This window comes from Petromyzon marinus, chromosome 48 (genome assembly GCF_048934315.1).
Source record: "Petromyzon marinus isolate PM22_M1 ecotype Great Lakes invasive population chromosome 48, UKy_Petmar_22M1.pri1.0, whole genome shotgun sequence".
Classification (NCBI taxonomy): domain Eukaryota; kingdom Metazoa; phylum Chordata; class Hyperoartia; order Petromyzontiformes; family Petromyzontidae; genus Petromyzon; species Petromyzon marinus.
In genome coordinates, this window is record NC_133714.1 from 5,008,368 (window position 1) to 5,029,791 (window position 21,424).

At 50.1% G+C, this 21,424-nt stretch overlaps 1 protein-coding gene across 3 annotated transcripts in view; it reads left to right on the forward strand.

Annotated features, from left to right (window-relative positions):
- Positions 1 to 19,494, forward strand: part of LOC116952658 (guanine nucleotide-binding protein G(i) subunit alpha-2-like) — a 37,068-nt gene extending 17,574 nt beyond the window's left edge. For all 3 annotated transcript variants that reach the window (XM_032972216.2, XM_032972215.2, XM_032972217.2), the window contains 8 exons: positions 976 to 1,018; positions 4,401 to 4,542; positions 5,129 to 5,286; positions 6,344 to 6,472; positions 10,576 to 10,705; positions 11,900 to 12,053; positions 13,830 to 14,049; positions 18,542 to 19,494. In XM_032972216.2, coding sequence (XP_032828107.1) covers positions 976 to 1,018; positions 4,401 to 4,542; positions 5,129 to 5,286; positions 6,344 to 6,472; positions 10,576 to 10,705; positions 11,900 to 12,053; positions 13,830 to 14,020 — 947 coding nt within the window. In that variant the 3' untranslated portion in view covers positions 14,021 to 14,049; positions 18,542 to 19,494. The remainder of the gene's footprint in view (positions 1 to 975; positions 1,019 to 4,400; positions 4,543 to 5,128; positions 5,287 to 6,343; positions 6,473 to 10,575; positions 10,706 to 11,899; positions 12,054 to 13,829; positions 14,050 to 18,541) is intronic.
- Positions 19,495 to 21,424: the final 1,930 nt, after the last annotated feature.

Consider the following 21,424-nt stretch of genomic DNA (forward strand, 5'->3'; position numbering starts at 1 on the left):
GATTCCAGCCGCTATAAATAAATATTTTGTTTCTGAAAAATGGGCGATTGGCCTCCTGACTTTACTCAAAATAGGGCCTCGGAAACAGGCCAGATTTATTGTTGCTAATTCGTAAGGGGTGGTGGGCCCATGTGACATTCCACCCTGGCCCTCCAGCCCTAACGCTACAGAAACCTCTTCGTTTAAACCTCTAAAAACGACCCTGTTTTAGCAGTTTACCACAAATAATGCCTGGCAATCGACCTTTTTTGTTTACGTGAAGGAAAAAAAAAGTGAGCACAACTCATTTGACAAAGCCATTTGCGGAAAAAAATCGGGTTAGAAATTATAATCCACCTCAAGGAGTTAGTGCAGTTTGTTATCTCTGTCTTTCTTATTTTCGGAGTAAATCATTGTATTATGCCACCTTACAAGAGACCACAGCGTCTTGTTATTTCGTTTTCTTGCTGATGTAGATGCAAAACAACAACTGCACTATCGCATGCAGCTGATCAAGCCCTAATAACTGCGTCAGGAGCAGAGGAGTAGTTTATCGCTGCGATGTCTCTTTCATATTTGTGGATGGGGGCATTGTCATTATATGTTGTACGATCTCTGTTCTGGACGGCCACAGTCGCACACTACTGGAGTTTTTAATTTACATTTGTGCATCATGTATCCGCATCTGCCATGGTTTGTACGGATGCGGTTTAGGGTGGACCATGAGCTTCGTGGAAGATCAAACCCAGGGGATCTTCTGCGTTGAGTCTTTCACCTGTGCTGGTTTGAAACAGTCAGGTGGGCCTGCCTCCCATGCATCCTGGGTTTAACCAGGCTGAATTGTGCTGAGCAGCTGAGAGATAGTTGAAAGATCTTATTCAGACAGTATTCCCACCAGTGGGTTTCTCGGGAAGGCAAGGTGGTTTTGTCTGGGTCGTGACCACTACCATCACCAGTGACTGACTCTGTGTGCGCACATGTGTGCTGTGCCCACAGGTGCTGGTGAGTCTGGGAAGAGCACCATCGTCAAGCAGATGAAGTGAGTGCTACCCGCACCATCATTAATACCATCACACATATCGTCACCAGTACCATCGTAGCCAACGATAGTCCCCTCGTGCGTGAGTGGCGTGTATGTGCGTGTGTTTTATGGGGAGTGGTAGTGTAACAGTTAGCGTGCTGCGCTACGAACCCAGCAACCCGAGTTCGATTCCCGCCACCACTAGTGAAAATTATCTAAACTGGTCGTGGGACTCTCCTTGGTCGACTCAGCTTCAAATGAGTACCTGGTGCGGTGTGTAAACGCTGCTAGGTGAACAAAGGCGGCCAGGCGTGGTGCTGGCCACCCATCCCCTCGTGTGTGTGCTGGGCTTCATAGGTGCTACTCGCTAACAGCAATTGTCTCAACAGTCTGTTAAGGCTATATGGGAGATCTTTGTCTTGTGTGTGCATTTGGGTGTGAAGGCTGTGTTATATATCCACGGAATTTACATCTGGTTACAGATACAATGAGGCTGCGGTGGTGTAAAGGTTAGTGGGCCTGATTGAAAATCTAGCTGGCTGTATTTAATTCCCAGCCATGGCTTAAATCAGGGGTGAGCGATTAAATGATCCGCTCCCAGGGCAAAATCCTTCACCAACCAACACTAACCAGCGTGGTGAAGTATGGTTAGAGAACCTCCACGACAGACACTGCATGAGGAGACCTCCATGCTGATGATGATCATAATTATGAGCTTAATAATTCAAAATGTTACTGCAAAATCAATTATGTGCCGCTGAAACTTGGTCGTCTGAGTGTGGGCTATTGTGTGGGTCGAGGTCGCAGCTCCCTTCAATGTGTCCCTCGGTTTATCTAAATCCCGCATTAAGATTTTTTTTCTTAAAGGCCTTTTCTCCTGATTAATATGGTTATGTGTTTGGGAGTGTGTGTGTGTGTGTGGGGGGGGGGGGGGTATTTGTATCTGTGGTTAAATTATGAACCTGCGTACTTATATTAGGTTTTAGAATTGCGTTTAGTTATTGACTTACTTGCCTTTAGCTATGTGCAGTGCCTTGAGACCTCTGGGTGAAACGTGGTTTATTGGTGTAAATTATTATTATTATCATATTGGTCTGCACGCTCCATTGGCCATCCTAGCATTGCCCTGCAGGCAGCACCCTGCAGCGTGTGACATCTGAGAAAGTGAGCCCCCAAGCTAGACTTCGAAAAGCTGCTTCGGCACGAAATGCTGGCCTTCCCCAAATAACAGTAGCGCAATATCACCAGACTGGAGCACCGCCCGAAGCCCTGAGCATTTGACGACGCTAAAACGAACCACGGTACCTTGCTGATCTCGTCAAGGAGCTATAAACCATCACACGCGGACGCTCCGGTGATCCTCGCAGCGGCGGCTTTTGGCTAAGCCATCGGACAAAGACGGTGGTCACCGCATCGCGCGCTTTCAGATGCGCCTGGAACGCTCTTCCTTCCGATATTCGGAAGCCACTGGAGCTGTGCACTTTTAAATAATCCAGATTGAAAACTCATTTCTTTAGAACTGCTTTGTGTGTTTAGTTTGTTGTCCTTGCCCCGCACCTCCGATTAGCACGGTTGGCTACGTACGGTGCGGAAGAAGTTCAACGTATATACACACACACACACACCCGGACTTGAACATTTCGGGCCCTCTCGCAAGGTTCACTCACCTTCAGTTGATCCAGCGACGGTTTGGTCATCTTACCCCGGTTGCATACACTCTTGCCATCACCCCCTCTCTCTCTGCTCTCTCTCTCCCTCCCTCCCTCCCTCTTCTTTCCCCCCACTCTCTAGATCAGAAGGAGGGGGTGTTTATTTAATCAATCGGTCTTTACCTCGTTTCCACGCTTGTTTTGTGTTGAAACGGGTCAATGAAATAAAAACCACGTGAACCGGCCGCAAGGAATATATCTCCCCGGCTCCATCGTGTTTCGGCTCACGTGGGGTTCCCCTTTGGAGCCTGGAGGCTCCTTCGTGCCAGCAGAGTTGTTAACGGGGAATTTCAGGGCTGCACCTTTTCCATTTTTTTCTTCAGAGAATCGCTTAATTCGAACAGCGTTCGACTCCCGGCTGCGCAGATTCAACGTTGAAATTTTTTTTTACGGAGTATTTAAAAACAAAGGGGGGTTTTGTTTCCGACTCGCAGTTCTGAGAGTTAGCATTGGCAGGGTGCGTGGAAAGTTTCACTTCACGGTGATTGGGTTTTGGGGTTTGGTCCTTTTTCTCTCTTCTGAAAATACGGGATGCCTCCTCAGATGGACATATAAATAGTCGTAATATTTCCCAGCCAATGGCAATACACAAAAAATAGCATTCTGTCGAGACCGTTTTGGTACGGGTTGGGGGGGGGGTGAGCGAGGTCGTGCGTGAGTCACACTGCTGAGAACCCAACTTGTATTTTCGGTGGGATCATGTTTACAGGGAGTGGTGGCGCAGCGGTTAGCGCACTGCGCTACGAACCCGACGATCGGAATTCGATTCCCGCTCACGGCCAACACCCAGTGACAATTATCTGAACCGGTCCTGGGCCTCCCCTAGGTCGACTCAGCCTCAAATGAGTACCTGGTGCGTGTGTGTAAAACATTTCCACTGGGGAGACAAAGGCGGTCAGGCGTGGTGCTGGCCACCCACCCCCGCGTGTACCGTGCCGACCTTCAAATGGTGCTCGCTAACAGCACTTGCCCCAACAGTCTGTTAAACTATACAGGGGATATTTGTCTTAATTTTTTTGCGTACATGCACATGTGGCGAGTGGTGGCGCAGCGGTTAGCACACTACGCTCAGAACCCGCGGACCTGAGTTTGATTCCCACTCATGGCCAACCTTCAGTGGCGAATATCTAATCCAGTTCAGGTCTCACCTACGTCGACACAGTCTCAAATGAGCATCTGGTGCAGTGTGTTTAAAAAAAACATCGTGGGAGGGGGAGACAAAGGCGGCCGGGCGTGGTTCTGACCACACCACCGCCCTTGCATGGTATTCTTGCCTTCATGGGTGCTCACTAACAACTACACTGGACCATTTATTTTATTTTACCAGGTAAGCCCCACTGAGCTATATAGCTCCTTTTAAGAAGTAACCTGGCCACAGGTCACGTGGAAATTGATAGCAGCCAAATACGATTATAAATGTGGAGAAAACATCCGGAGGACCCGTAGAAAAATCCACGCGACCACGGCGAGAGAGACACGCAAACTCCGAATATACAGCAGGCGTCAGGGTCGGGATCGGGATCGAAGCCACGACCTCCTGTATACCTGGCGAGGTAGTTAACATCTCGCCACCGTGGCGCCCCAACACTTGCCCCTGCCCCTGCCCCCCCAAACAACCTGTGAGAAAAGCTACCCAGTGAGAAAAGCTGCGTGTGTTCCCATTGTGATTGCGCGCCCCTTGTTGTGAGCAGGATCATCCACGAGGCTGGGTACTCGCCTGAGGAGTGCCGCCAATACGCCGCCGTGGTGTTCAGCAACACCATCCAGTCCATCGTGGCCATCGTGCGGGCTATGGCCAGCCTCAAGGTGTTATTCGCCAACCCGGCCTGCGCGGTGAGTTCCCCCGGTCTCGCCATCGGACGCTGACGCTGAACGTTAAAATAACCATACATTGCCACTGGTATTGGCCAAACATCCAAATGCGAGCAAGTGATGTGCAAATTTCTCAATTTGGGATGACGCATAGCAGCTTTTCCTCTTACTATACTGCGAAAACTTGGGAAAACCCTTCTGAAAAGATTATTGGGACTCTTATTAATCATCACACCAAAATAGTCTCATCAGACAATGGAATGTAAAAGTGCGGCCATCTAGTGTGGAGCAAGAGGTGACCTGAAATTAATTTCGAAGTAATTCTGTGATATCGTCTTCCGTGGACCGTTCTCGCACAGCTCTGTGAGAGATCCGAATGGATTTTTCGTCTCTTGACATGACATCGAGAGCACAATAGAAATACAATTGTGGGAATATTTTTAATATTGACATCGGTCAACAAATCAATGAGTTGTTGAAAGAGCCCGTGCTGTCCCAACATGTGCCCAGGTTGCTGTCGGTGCTGTTGCTGCTGCTACTTCTACTGCTTCTATTGCTGCTACTGCTGCCGCTAATGCTGCCGCTGCTGCTGCTGTGTGGCCTGCAGGAGGACGCTAGGAGGCTATTGGCGCTGGTGGAAGCGCAGGAGGAGGGCGTCTTGTCGCCGGAGTTGGCGGCCGTGGTGCAGCGGCTGTGGGCGGACCCTGGCGTGCAGGCATGCTTCGGCCGCTCCCGCGAGTACCAGCTCAACGACTCCGCCGCTTAGTGAGCGCCGTCCCGCTCCACCTCGCTCCACCTTGCCCCACCTCGCTCCACCTCGCTCCACCTCGCTCCACCTCGCCCCACCTTGCTCCACCTCGCTCCACCTCGCCCCACCTCGCCCCACCTCGCCCCACCACGCTCCACCTCGCCCCACCTCGCCCCACCTCGCCCCACCATGCCCCGCCACGCTCCACCTCGCCCCACCTTGCTCCACCTCGCCCCACCTCGCTCCACCTCGCTCCACCTCGCCCCACCTCGCCCCACCTTGCACAGGGATCCCCTCCGTGCCTCCCTGTGCCCTGTTCTCTTGTTAAATTCAGGAAGCTGGACGGATTTTGGGGTAGTGACCGTTCGGAAGAGAGTATCAGCGTTGTGTGCCACAATTTGAAAATTGCTCGCTTGTTGGATAAAGCCACGTTAGCAACAGCACCCCCTGACTTTTAAACGACCTGGTACACCCGTACTCGTCCGTGAAACAGAGGCGCCTTTGTGATAGCCGTGTTCGCGGTGTGGATGCCAACGGTGCGGATGGTTTTATTTCAGCCAGTGTTGCACCAGTGGCTCGCCGCAGTCACCTGTATTATTTGCCGACAAATTAGCAGTCACGTGGGCACTGAGTCGCTGACCTTCGACAACCTTTGACGAATAATTATTAAAACCTGTGCGCAATTCAAAATATTTAATTTTTGGAAGGATGACAGCGATGGATGGGTTGTATCTGTGCCAGTGGTGCATTGGTTAACGCAATGCGCTATGAACTCGACGACCAGACTTTGTTTCCCGCTCATGGCCAACACCACTGACGTTTATCTGAAACGGGTCCAAGGTCTTCCCGAGGTCGACTCAGTCTCTGATGAGTACCTGGTATGGTGTGTAAGCATCGCTACTGGGGAGACAAAGGCGGTCAGGCGTGGTGCTGGCCACCCGCCACCTCGTGTGCCGAGCCGGCCTTTATCGGTGCTCGCTTGCAGCACCTTCCCTCAACAGTCTGCTAAGGCTATACGGGGGATCTTTGTCTCTGTGTGCGTGAGTAAGCTGTGTATTGTGCTAACCGGTGCAGCTACCTGAACGACGTGGCTCGGATCTCGCGGGCCGACTACGTGCCCACTCAGCAGGACGTGCTGCGCACGCGCGTCAAGACCACGGGCATCGTGGAGACGCACTTCATCTTCAAGAGCCTGCACTTCAAGTGGGTAGCAGCAAACAACATGGGCGAATGGTATGCGCACAGTTCAAATACTGAAAGAAATTTGACAAACATTCACCCCACTGTCACCCGTCTTTGCCCCCCCCCATGCCTTTAACAGACTGTTTGGGGATGAGCTGTTAGTGAGTATCTATGGAGGCCAACGAGGCCTCCAAAGTGGGGTGGTGTGGCCAGGACCACGCTCGGCCGTGTTTGTCTCCCCGAGTAGTGATGTTTGCACACATCACACCCAGGTACCGTACTCATTTAAAAAGGGCGAGTCGATCTAGGGGAGGCCCTGGACTGGTTCAGATATTCGTCACCGATGTTGGCTGTGAGTGGGAATTGAATTCAGGCTGCCAGGTTTTCATAGGGGGGCAGTCTGCTGACCACTGTCAGGGATATTTGTATTTACCTTGCATACAAAGGTAAAGACAAATATCCCCGACATACCCTGAACAGACTGATGGGACAAGTGCTATTTGCAAACACCTACGAAGGCCGGCACAGCACACGGTGGGGGGGGGGGGGGGGGGGCAAGCACCACATCTGGCCGCCTTTGTCTCCCTAGTGGCAACGTTTACACACCGCACCAGGTACCCATTTGAGGCTGAGTCGTCCTAGGGGGAAGGCTCAGGACCTGTTCACATAATCATCACAGCAGGAATCGAACTCGGGTCGCCGGGTTGGTAGCGCACCACGCTAATCGCTACACTATCGCTCGCATTACCACACACGCACGTGAACGGACACACACGCTCATTCACAAGTTCGTAAAAACGAGCAAGTTAATCTCTGAATATTTCAGTTGTGTGAGCTCCCTTGGCTACGTCAATATTTGTAGAGTTGCAACTCCCGCTTGCAGACGGTGGCATCTGTTTTTTTAATTTTTTTGTTTAAATTATTAGCTCTGGAAGGTGTGGCTGGTAGAACGGGGACGAGAACAAACATCTTATATTTGGTTTTCATTAACGCTGGCCACAGACGCGAGCCATAACTTGACACTGACTTCAGCCGGATTTGTGCCAGCAGCCCCAAGCAGCCAACCCAACCTCGCTCCCCTCCACCCCTCGCCGCCCCCTCCCCAGCCCCCTCCCCACTCCTGCCCGTGCCTGGGGGCCTCACACAAACACACGGAATTTTCCAATTATGGTGCTCTTGCAATCACGCCATCGGATGCATCCATTTTCCATTTGGGACGCTGGCAGCGAGCGACGCGCCACCTCGCGTTACAGGGAACGGCTGCGCAAGTTGACGTAGCAGAACTACTCCTCGAGTCACTTCAGTTTCGGGTAAACTAGGGGCGCACCTGTTTTTTAATATGCCATTCCCAAAATAAATAACCCTCCCCCCCCCCTCATATTTTCCTCTCCGTATAATAACGGAATGTATCGTTTGCACAGCCCATTGAACCGCACGGTCCCCTCCGCAAGTGCGTCTCATTATCAGCAGCAATGGTTCAATGGAAGTAAAATCCCGACCGGTTTTGACATCGAGTGTCTCACCAGCAGAGTTTGGCCTGCTTGAACCATTGCTGGTTAAGTGCCATATATATAGGAAAGGACAGCTTCTGCAGGGATTATTGCTGAAGGCGACGTAAAGACTGTTGCATATCAGACGGAAACGTTTAATTCACAGTGCTGAATAACATAAATTAAGCCAAATCAATCCGATGTTTTCTTTTTTATGGGCAGGCATTGTTGGAGGGTGAGCTGAGACCATCATAATCGACAGGTTTTGGACAGCAGGGGTTGCGCAGTGGAAACACTTGTGCCTCACAGCAAAAAGGGCCCGAGTTAAATTCCCGACTTGGGTGCCTCTTTCTCTATGGAGTTCATATGTCCTAGCCCTGTTCCGAATGGGGGTTTTATCCCCTCCTGAGTTCTCGAGTTTCCTCCCATAGCTAAAAAAAATAAGTACAACATATCTGGTATTGGCCAAAAAATGCCCATTGCTCAACAAAAACATCTGCAAATTACTCAAACTGGGATTGCACATAGCACCTTCGCCCCCCCCCCCCTCTCCTTAACTGCGACCACTAAGCAGGACCCTCCTGTAAATGTGTCTTGAGACTCTATAAAAAAACTATCCACTTTTTTGATATTTGACTAGATGAGGCCCACTGGGCACTATAGCTTTTCCAGAAGTGGCCTGGCCACAAACGATAGCTCAAGCAAGCGGCTTATGTGGAAATGTATCGCAGCCAAATACTGTAAACGCGTGATTTTGATTCTAAATGTGGAGTGAAAAACCCGTAGAAAATACACGTGACCACAGGGAGAACATACAAACTCTAAATATACAGCAGGCATCAGGGTCGGAATAGAACCTCCGACCTCCTATATACCAGGTGAGGCAGTTAACATCTCGCCAATTATAATAATAACAGGTGGCTAAAGCATATGTTGAAAAGCCCAGCATATGAGCCGTGCCGGCACAGTGGTCTGATAATTGTATTATTCTTCTGGGTCACCTGACCTCATCACCCACAGTAACCGTTGAGGATGCATGTGCGTCACATGCTACCTCACATATCCATTGGCAAATAAACCCACAGATATACGACGAGAGATGTTGTAATTTGATCTTTCGGGACAGATGAGACAATAACTGTCATCGGGCAGCTGTTAAGATTGGATCAGCACTTGAACTGATTATTTCGTTGGCACCATTAATTTGCTTCCTTTGTGCTGCCTGCGATAACGTCGATGCAGCATTTTAAGTGCTCGCTTTGGCCTGGGAGTGAACTGAGTCAGATAACTGGGAAATTTTATTTAGGTAATTAGGGGTTAATGGTGGAAGCAGCGGCACAGTGGTTTAGCGCGCTGCGCGATTGAACCTGGTCCGATTCCCGGCCACGGCAGACATCGGTGGTGGGTGATATCAGAACCGGTGGTGCCATTTCCCCCCTTAGCCAAACCACACTAAGCCAGCATGGTGAATTATGGGCAAAATACCACCACGATTCATGTAACATTTCTCCCTAAGCATGTGCGCGCACACGGATGCATGCACAAACACACACGTGTACACAGCACAAGCACGTTGCAAGTGCATAAAAGCATACATATGTGACCACATGTGCATGCACATGCGTACACAAAGACAAAGATCTCCAATATAGCCTGAGACAAAGTGCCGTTAGCCAGCGCCTATGAAGGCCGGCACGGCGCACGAGGGGGTGGATGGCCAACACAACGCCTGGCTGCCCTTTGTCTTCCAAGTGCCAATGTTCACACACCACACCAGGTACTCATTTGAGGCTGAGCCGACCCAGGGAAGGCCCAGGACCGGTTCAGATATTGCCACTCATTGGTCTTGAGCGGGGTATCCAACTCAAGTCTCTGGGTTTATAGCGCAATGTGCTAAACCACTATAATGGCTGTCCACGTGTGCACACAAATACACACAGCCCACGCACTCCCGCCTACCATTCTCGGCGCGCGCAACAACTTTTAGCCGAAATGTGTTCTCGCTTGTTCTTTTTCCCCCCCCTCACAACTTCGGCACTTTTTTTTTTAATTTGCTTACAATATATTCTCGAGACGATATTGACAGGTGGTTTTAATTGTGTGGGGCCACAACACAAGAGCATTGGCACGGCGAGAGTTGTTTTGGCTCCGTGTGCCCATGTTTGGGGATGCATTGAAGACCGAGGTCCGATTCACTTTGGATCCGGAAGAGGATTTTTTTATTTTTTTTTGCTGAACAGTGTATACATATGCCAATCCGCCGTTTGCCACCCAAAAAAACAGGATCTTTCCTAAATGTACGCGCAGCGTGATGTCCGAATACGAGAACTGAGCCCGAGCCCCATGTCATTACGTTGCGAACCCTGAGAAAATATTCCAACCCTGAAAAACAAAGGATAATTGTCAAAGCTTTTTCGTGAATGTGGGTGTAAATGAGCTTGTGTTGTTGATTGATGAGTCGGGGGGGGGGGGGGTAATAGGGATTTACAGAAAGACAAAGGCCGGCCAAGGCGCTAACACACCGTGCCTTGTTGTGCTGTGTGTCAAGCCGTGTATTATTGAGCTGTATGTTACTGTGCTATGTGTTAGTGTGCTGTGTTATTGAGCCGTGTGTCACTGTGCTGTGCCGTGCAGGATGTTTGACGTCGGTGGCCAGCGGTCCGAGCGTAAGAAGTGGATCCACTGCTTCGAGGGCGTCACCGCCATCATCTTCTGCGTGGCTCTCAGCGCCTACGACTTGGTCCTGGCAGAGGACGAAGAGATGGTGGGTCCCCCTCCCTCCCTCCCTCCCTCCCTCCCTCCCTCCCCCTCCCCGACAGCACCACACGGAACGGGGCTCCATCTGACTCCGCGGGGCGTCACTTGAGACCAAAAAGACAAAGGTGTCCACGGAGCTGAGTAATAATTGAGCAATTGTAGAGTTTGTAATGCGTCCTTCGTTCACACTCAGGGGGAACGATTCGGGCGTGGGGAACCACAGACGAGCGGGGAAGGCGGCCAGAACAGGCGCCAACAATTGCCCAAGCTCTGTGATCCTATCTTGGGATATTTGGTCCTACTCCCTTAGTGAGTGTATTTATACGTCTTGCAGGAAAACCGAGCACTCTGTCCGTGTCACGTGGAACGCGTGTGCACGCGCGCGCAATTAATATCTCAGTCTTAATTTGAATCGGCTCTATGAAGGCAGACAGCGTCCACACGGTACGTGTTTATAACAGTCATCAGGTGGGTGCAGCGTGGAAGGAGTTCCCTTGTATTGGAGTGTGGTGGTGGGTCGCAAGCACAGGAGTTTAGAAAAAAAAAAACCTTCTTTACAGCAAACCTACGCAATATTTTTTTTGTATATTGCCCCGTACATCTCCGGGCGGTGCATTTACCGTCGGGAGTACATCACTCGTCACAAACGTGAAGAAAAGTAAAACGTTAAAAAGATAAAAAGACGTTGGCGTGTGAGAGAGGATAGTGTGTACTGCTTATTATCATTTAACATAATCCATTGTAATTGATATGATTACATTAACACCCCCCCCACTCTGGTCTTCGCACCTGATAGGCTCACAGTGATGACATCACCTTTTACTTTAAGACAGGTAACAGGAAGGCTTTTTTTTACAATTCTGGCAAATCGCCTGATGAAGCTAGTAGCAGTCACCGGCAAAACGTCGTACTCAAATTGTTAACACACGGGTGTGCTGAAGTAGTCGCTAATTGACACATTTTGTTTACGTGACAAACCTTTAGAATAGGCTGTGGGTCGGGTGGTGGTGCGTTAAGGACACATTTTATATTTACGCGATCTAATAACAAAAAAACCTTTATTATGAATAATATTGGTCGTGAAATGCTGCGTGTTAAACGGCGTGCGCGTTAAACGGCGTGCGCGTTAAACGGCGTGCGCGTTAAACGGCGTGCGCGTTAAACGGCGTGCGCGTCGCTTGTGCGAACGATTCCCTCGTAGAACCGCATGCACGAGAGCATGAAGCTGTTCGACAGCATCTGCAACAACAAGTGGTTCACGGACACCTCCATCATCCTCTTCCTCAACAAGAAGGACCTGTTCAAGGAGAAGATCAAGAACAACCCCATCACCACTTGCTTCCCCGAGTACACGGGTACTGCACAAGCGCCCACACCGTCGATCACGGCCGCTGAGCGAGTGCGACGCTTAGTCTCTTGCCTGCCTTTCCAGGCTCACCTTTAATCGGCGTCACCATTATATATATATTTTTTGTCAGCCAGGTCGCCCGCGCGTACATTGTGGGTCGAGTCTAGCGAGAGCAATCGAGACCAGTCACGGAGGCTATTCAACAGGGTTGGTTGGTCGAGTCTAATTTTTAGGCAAAAGCCACCCCGCCAATTATCACGCAGTAGCGCGTCTCTAGAACACCAAGGGGTGCACACTCACAATGTTACAGGATGACCCCTTTATCCCGACACTCACACCTAAGCCAACGCGTTCCCGAACACTCGCACGCCCGTAAATAAAGACACGTTTAGCCTTAGAGATGGCGTTTACCACCCGCTTTGGGCTGCATTCACAAAGCAAACCGACTCCAGGTGAAGCTCGACCCTGCGCGTCGTGGGCCACCACCGGCTTGAGACCGACGCCGGAGCAGAGGAAGTGAGCCATGCGCCTGCTGGCTCCTTCCCACCATGGGGTGGCGTCAGAGGCAGCCTCCTTCTGCTCCTCTCCCCCCTCCCCCCCTGCCGAATGTCCTTGACCGTCACAGCTCCCCATCCCCACTGAAATTCACACAGGGACTGTCAACGCAGATCCTGGTGCACCACAAAAAAAAGACATGTATTTTAATATCAGCGCTCTAACCGCACAGTCCATAGTCCTGCCGAGCTGCTATTTACAGCCTCAAGCTTGGCTGTTTCCTTGGACCGCTCCTCTCCACTGCTGGATGGAGCTCTAGAGCAGCGATGCTTGTGGCTCGACTCTCCCTATATTCACCCTCCACCTCTATTGTGTGGTGGGGGGGGGTTCATATTTATAGGAAGCTGGCTGGGTTGGGCTCCCTCCATTGTGATTGACACTTTGAGGGAATTTGGTCTTCCACCTGTTCCAAACACAATAACCCAACTTGCTGCACACCTTCATAATTTTCAATTACTCCGTGCACATGCTTCTATCTCTCCTCCCTGCCTCCCAGAACACTATTTTCCCCAACCCCCTTGCCCTATACAGGCGGACAGCACGCCCTATTTGTATTTTCCCCTGGGGATTTATTTGTACCATGTGACAGCGAGCAAGAGCACGGTGTCCAAGGGCCCCAACGAGCCGGGCGGCTGGCACTGTTGTGAAGGTGTCCTTGTTTCAAGGGTTGATGATGCGCTCATGTAACCCATTCCGATGACGTACACGATGTCATCAGTTTTTTTTTATGACGTACACGTACGAAAAACTAAAATAAAGAGGTGAGCAGTGCAAGGAGAGAAGCATACATACATATATATGTGTAAACGCAAACATAAAGAGGATGTCAACAGCAAAACATGTACATTCTTGCAAGCTTTGTGTGTCCAGATCACATCGCCACTATTGCACGCACTTGGTGGTTGCATTTCTTTTATGGTCGCTAATGGCCATGAAACCTGTGGTTGTGTCTTGGTTGACGATTGTCCTGGTGGTGGTTGTGCTTGTGGTTGCGTCACGGTCACTTGGAGCTCCATTGGTTGTTTGTTGTTGTCGTCCTGGTGGTTCTTGTCGCACAACTGTTGCCTATATCCCTGTTGATTGTGTGTGTGGTTGTGCCTCTGTTGCCGATAACCCCGATGCTTTGTCGCCTCACCACCGTTACCAATATCCCTGTCCGTTGTGGCCGTGTTTGCGGCGCGCGCATCACTTATTTATTTCCCCCGGCGCCCGCCGTTTTGCCGCGCAGGAGGTAACTCGTTCCACGAGACGTCCTCCTACATCCAGGCGCAGTTCGAGAACCTGAACCGGCGGAGCGACAGCAAGGAGGTGTACACGCACCTGACGTGCGCTACCGACACGCAGAACGTGCAGTTCGTGTTCGACGCCGTCACCGACGTCATCATCAAGAACAACCTCAAGGACTGTGGCCTCGTGTGATGGTGCTACGGCTACCCACCCCGGGGCAGGTACGTTGATAGTAGCCCCCCCTCTCCCACCCACAACCCACCCCCCCCCCCACTGCCCCCTCCCAGCCACGCTCTCCCTCCGCGTCTCAACAGTCTGATAAGGCCATATGGGTGATCGTGGTCTTTAAATCTCTGCATGGCTTTGCTCCACCTCGTTACGCCTTTCTTATCTCCTTCCATGTCTCCTCCTCTCGTTCTCTTCATTCCCAATCCTCTCTCTGTCTCTCATTCTCCCTGTGCCCAGTCCCCCTTTCGGTCCTTCTCCCTTTGAACCCCTACACTGGAATACTCCCCGTGCATTGAGCAGCACTGCCCATAGACTCAACACTGTCGATAGATTTTGATTTAAAGCTTTCGTGACTGCAGTGATTCATATTCTTGGTTCTTTCAGTAAAGTCACGTTGAAGGGAAACAATAAAGTAATAAAATATATTATTTTATTGTTTCCCTTCAACGTGACTTTACCGAAAGAACCAAGAATACTGTCGATAGACTCAACACTGTCGATAGACTCAACACTGCCCATAGACTCAACACTGTCTATAGACTCAACACTGCCCATAGACTCAACACTGTCGATAGACTCAACACTGTCCATAGACTCAGCACTGCCCATAGACTCAACACTGCACCATAGACTCAACACTGCCCATAGACTCAACACTGTGGATAGACTCAACACTACCCATAGACTCAACACTGCCCACAGACTCAACACTGTCCATAGACTCAACACTGTTGATAGACTCAACACTGCCCATAGACTCAACACTGTCCATCGACTCAACACTGCCCATAGACTCAACACTGCCCATAGACTCAGCACTCCTCATAGACTCAACACTTCGCATAGACTTAACATTGCCCATAGACTTAACACTGCACCGTAGACTCCACACTGCACATAAACTCGGCACTGCTCATAGACTCGGCACTGCTCATAGACTCAACACTTCGCATAGACTCAATATTGCCCATAGGCTCAACACTGCACCGTAGACTCCACACTGCACATAAACTCGGCACTCCTCATAGACACTGCCCCTGTACATTAAGGCAGTCCCCCTCCTTAACCTCCTTCCAGTCTTCTTTTAAAGCCTCAGCTGTCCTCCATTACCCATTATTTTCCTCTTTCCTCCTCTTGCCCCTCCACTCTTTCCCATCCCTCCCCTGCCCTTTCGTGATCCCGAAGCACCCCTCTATTGCTGCCACTCAATCCTCAATCTGTTGAGCACAGCCACTGCCAACTACATCATTCCATTCTCTCACCGTTTTGTAAGCTATGTCAAGCACCTCGAGTGAAGACACTCTCTTTATAAATATAAATGAGATTAGCTACTTTGCTATTTATGCAATTGATATGGGTATGTTTTATTTTGGCCGTTGGGAGACAGAGAAAGACGTTTGTGATAGGCTATGCCAATGAGACGTCACAAATGATACAAATGTCACCCTTTGAAATGGATTGTGAAGATTTGGGTTTGCATCTGGATTCAAGAAAAAAATTGTCCCGTTACTCTCATTTTTACCATTTCATTTTGCGATGAGATGGTAAAATGTTGTCTGGTTTGTAAAATGTTGTTCGCCCCATTTTGTAAAAATATAACATCAGCAATAAAATGTTTAAGGCGTTTCCTAAAATTATAATGATCTCTTCTCTCGCGCACACACCGATCACCGTTCAGGGCACATGGTCACGAGCAATGTTAATGCTTATAACTCTACACGCCTGTTCACTGTACTCAACGAACCTCGTTGACTCACTGTCCAGAATCCCAAGCAGAGCCGATTTCATAAGTCTCTTGAGAGGCACAAAACCAGTCACGATTACTATTATTATTATTATTCCGCCTGAAAGAAACACCGCGGGAAGTGTTTTCGTTGCGAGATCTGTCCAATTTTGGCCGGCGGTTTGAGCAGCAGCGGCAAGTTGTGGCTCGTCTCATGTGGATGTGCGGTCTGAGGCCAGGCCAACGTGAATGCCGAGCGCAGGTGTCAAGTACTTGGGAATTGTTAAAGCAGGTACAGCTTGATTTAACACGTAGTCGGCCTTCACGGCCAGTGTTATCCATAATAGAGGTTTTTTTGTTTTGTTAGATTGCGTAAATATAAACGTTGTCGTAAAACCCGCCACAACTCGACACAGCAAATTAGTAAGGTTTGTGATGTAAATAAAAACATGCCAATTGGTTACGAGTTAAGCACACCGGTGTGTTGGAGAGTAAACCCACAACATGTACAATTCGAGTACGACGTTTCGCCGGCAATTACAACCAGCACCATCAGGCGACAGCCTCAATTGTGGAGATGCCCTCCTGTTTCTGTCTTAAGTGCTTGGAAAAGTGCGAGGCACGGCCAGATTCTTTTTTTAAAAAGTAAATCATCGAAAACACAAATTAAGCATGGGCACGTAAGTACAACTTACTTTGTTTCGTCAACCCATATGTATTTATTAACATTGTACATGATTAAACTTTTGAGAACCAAAGGGATGCGAGACTGCAGTAAAGGTTAAGTACCACTGGTTTAGACGGTGCAAGGCTAGCACGTAGGCACTGTGTTTCATGGACAGAGTCTGCGGTAATGTCACAGTGCTGGGTTATGATTCATACGTTCTCTCCCAATTGTTGAGTCATCTCCACTGGCCGTTCGTTAGCCAGTTGTGGAAATTCAACATTCCTATGGCAGAGGGCCAGCCTTTCCCTTGGGGCAACAACTATTGAGCACGAGGAGGTTGCTGCGTGGCACAGAGAGCAGAGCGCTGAGCTGGCAGTCACTGAGATCATAGGTTCAAATCCAGGCAGCCACCTGTGATCAAACCGTAGTTCTCAAGTGTAGCGAGTTTCAGCCAGTTTACTAATGACTGCACAAACGAAATCATCACGATGCATTTGTTTCTGCACTTAATTTGGCGAAATTCCGGTGCTCCATACGAAAAATGCCGTGTGATGATCCGCTACCCTGTGTGGCAGAGCACACAGGCAGTGCTATCCTCTTCTGTCTGGGACTGCGGTCACGTGAAGGGATTTCAGATGTAGCTCTGTGACATATGCCCCTGTGGGCCGTTCTCCAACGTGTCGGGTGACATGACACCGATAGCACCCCACGGGACAAAAAAAAAATCGTGGGAACCACTTAAAATGGTGTTCTTGTTATTCGGAAGACATGTAACGACCCTTTATGCCTCCGGTGATGGACTCGGTAACTTTGGCAGTCATGTGCAGTCACTGCACCACAAACCACAGGTCACGGCTGAGTTGGAGCGGCCGATATAATTACCAGCTCGTGGTGTGCATACCGTCCCTATGCAGAGGCCAGTAGCCAAGTGCATAAGACACCTACGTTGATATTCTATTCTATACAATAGAATTCACATTCATACAGCGGCTGAATGTATTATCAGAGCGTGTGTTTTTGTTTGCACGTTCACCACAAGTCCGCGTGGCTAATGCTGACAGGATTCCTTGACAAAGGTCCCTCTCGCAGGGCTTGCTGGCTGTATTTAGGAAGGTTCACTCCCCAGTTGATCCAGCGACGTTTTTTTCATCTTACCCCGGTTGCATACACAACTGCCGTCACTCTCTCTCCTCTCTCTCTCTCTTATCTCTCTCTCTCTCCCCCCCCCCCTCTTCTTTTCCCCACTCTCTAGATCAGAGCGAGGAGTCTTTATTTAATAAATCGGTCTTTACCCGTTTCCACGCTTGTTCAACGTACGTGCATACACACTGTGGGCAGCTTTGTACAAAGGAGTGGAGACAACGTGCCGGAGAGTAGAGTAAGACGAGAGAGAGGAGGGGTAGGCAGGGGCAAGACCATGAAACGATCCTTTAAATGTTTATTTTTTGTAAACAAAAAAAAGATTCCGTCTATTTCGTGCCGTTGTGTTCACTCCATTAGCCTTACACGCACACGCAGGTTGAGTCTCGAAGAGGACTTCACTACAAAGATCACAGCGTAAGGGAGCTCAGCGCCATGGTGGCGAGATGTTATCTCCCCCGCCTGGTATAAAGGTGGTCGTGGGTGTGATCCCGACCCAAACGTCTGCTGTGTATTTGCAGTGTGCATGTCTCTCTCCCTGTGGTGGTCACGTGGATTTTGCTCTGGGTCCCTCCGGTATTTCGCTCCACATTCAGAAACGTGCGTTTAGAGTATTTGGCTGCTATACATTCCCACGTGGTAAGCCACTTCGTTGAGTTATCATTTGTGGCCAGCTGGCTTCTGAAAATAAGCTATATAGCTCAGTGGGCTTTACCAGTTTAAACAAAATAATGCTGTACAGAAACACATGAGTGTGTGCACGAGATGAAACAGGCTGCAGGCGCGACACGGCAGTCATCGCTTCCCTTCTTCCGGGCGTGTATGCACAGCAGCCAAATGGTACCGCTCCACCCTAAGGGGTATAGATCACACCATCCGCAGGTGAGCGTTTGCCTGCCGTCATCCCCCTTTCCGGGAGTTGAGTCGCGTCGTGTCTCGTCGTGTCTCTTCGCAGGGCGCGGAGCGTGGCCGCCGACGCACGACCGCACACGACGGAGACGATGTCGCCGATCGCAAAACGCACACGTCTCACGTCGTCGCCTCCGCCAACGCTCCCGTCGCCTTCTGCCCCGCTGGACTCATCGCTCATGCTGTGGTTGGATTTACCAGGGAGTCGTGGCTTGCTTCCCGTTCCCCCCCCCCCCCGCCCCGATGGAAATGAAGTTGAAGATGCAACTCGAAATAAGATATTGCTCTCTCGCCTCGTGGATACTCGACCCAGGCTGTGGGTTCCAAGAGTGGCGTCAGGGTGACGTCACGGGAGTGCCGCATCGACGCCCTTTGCCGTGATCGTGAATCATTTTTGTTCCTCTCCCTTCTCATTGACGAAGCTTCGAAGTTGTGTTCGCGCAGCTTCGGGCACACGCAATCACGCGAGCGTCTGCAACAGCTGCTTGTGCGTTGGGCAAAAGCAAATACGAGCAGAACTCCTCCGTTCTGTGCCTCCATGCATGAACAAAATAACAAGCTGGCCCACCTGACTATTGGCTCTCTAGACCAAACATCATCAAGCAGCATTCGCTTAAGCAGGCAAACTGCACCGGCCTCGACCTTCTTGGTCTCATCAGCAGAGTCAGGCTTGTTGAACATATGCTGCCGGATTACCAGATTGCCATTGGAAAATGAGCACTCCATATAAAATATTGGAACCCCCCCCCACATATTTAAATGCAAAAAGCAATGTCATGCACATTGATTTCGAGCATCACTGCTAAGATGGTAGAGGCTTACCGATTGCATTTCTGCTTAACATTTGTTTCTGCCCGTAATGTTCCATAGCAAAGCATGATGAGGTGGCTTTCTTTGGGCGGTGTGTTATTTTTCCGTGAGGCTATTTCTACCTGGTGTGTGTGTGTGGCGTGGAATTGTAATCGCATGAGTGCGGCCCGGGCGGGCGGGCGGGCGGGCGGGCGGGCGGGCGTGCATCCCCCCGCTCCCATCGTTCACGCTCAGGGGTCCACCCATTGAAGTGGCTCAAGCTGCCGCTGAGAGAGGCTCGTGAGAGAAATTACAAGTGACAAATTGCGCGCGCACACAGAAGGCGTGAGACTTCGGGCCACGCAACGTGCGGGTACAACCCACAAAACGCATCGGAGAGCCGTACGGCAACACAGCATTGGCTTTGTCTCTCCAAGTTGTCGGCACCGATCTGCCCTTGGCCTCGGAGAGATTTCGCCGCTTGATTGCATTTTGCGCGCCCCCGGCACAGGTAATTGTAGAATGCGTGCTGCTGCTGCTGCTGTTGTTGGCGATGTTCTCACGGTGAGAGATTCATCACAAGCCCCCCCCCCAAACCTCCCCCCCCCCTTCACAAATTATGGGGGACGGGCCTTTCGGAAAACTGCGGCCGTACCGGCGAAAGCGGGACGGCGGTTCGGTGGCCCTAACGGAAGAAGACGGAAACCTGGCGCATGCGGAGGTGCTGCCAACCCGGTGATCCAAGTTCCATTCCCGCTCACGACTGGTAGCAGTGGCGAATGTTTGCACCAGTCCTGCGTGTCCCCCCCCCGAGGTCGATTCGGCCTCATGTACGCTCTGTATGTTGAACTTTTTTCACACCGTACATGGCCAAACGTGCGAATTGGAGATGGCAGGGGAAAAGAAAAGAGTGCCTGGTGTGGTGTGTATAATATCAGCACTGGGGAGACAAAGGCGGCCTGGCGTGGTGTTGGCCACCCATCCCCTCGTGTGCTGGGGCCGGCCTTCATAGGTGCTCGCTAACAGCACTTGCCCCAACAGTCAGTTAAAGGCGACACTGGGATAAAACATAAAAATACCACCCCCTACCTCCCCTCTCTTCTCATGCGATGAAGCCAGAGCCCAATGGGTATTGTTTTAGACTGGTGTCCTGGATTCATAACCCACTCTGGAGTTTGTTTTTTTGTAATGTAGCGTTTGCATCTCATGGTTCTAACAAGTACAAAATAATTGATTGGTATTTGGTAACATAGTTGTAACATTTATTAAATAAATAAACCAATATGTATTTTTTGACGTGCTAATATCGCCCTCAATAAAGTCGGCATCAGTGCACGTTAGCGGTGCTGATGGGGGGGTACAGAGCAACAAGGATGATAAGATAAACTCGTCACGACCTCGGCGGCGAACATCGACTGAGCAGAGTCAATTGTAACTGAGCAGAGTAAATTGTAACGAACCGCATGGTAAATTAAAAGCAAAGGCTGTTTTTACTTAACAATTTTATTTTGCGGGATGGCAAGTCTTAAAGGGTGTGTCTTGCACAGACCACGGAATTTATAGGCACATCAGTGATGACTGAATAACGTCATGAACATTGCTCTCTGCGTCAGTGTTTATGTTCAACAGCAAGGAATGCACTCGGGAAGCAGTACGGAGGAGGAGGAGATGGGAAGTGTGAGCCCGTGGTCGTTAAAGAGGCCAGATTTTTGGCTGGGTCCGTTGCTTCGGCTGCGGGGAAGAGATGAGAACTGCGGTCACCCCCAGCGTTTAAGGTGTCCGAGTCCGGGGCCCCACATTTATCGATAGCATTCTTTAAGATTGATGTCGATGTCGCCATGGTGGCGAGATGTTAACTACCTCGCCTGGTATGCAGGAGGTTGTGAGTTCGATCCCGACCCTGACTCCTGCTGTATATTTGGAGTTTGCGTGTTTTCCCCGTGGTCGTGTGGAGTTTTATCCGGGGTCCTCTGGTTTTCCCCTCCACATTTCGACTCAACATGCATTTAGAGTCGCTTCTCTAAATTCCACCTGATAAGCCACTTCATTCAGCGATCACTTGTGGTCAGATCGCTTCTGAAAAAGAGCTGTATAGCTCAGTGGGCCTTACCTGGAAAATTTTAAAATAATTGTATTTTTA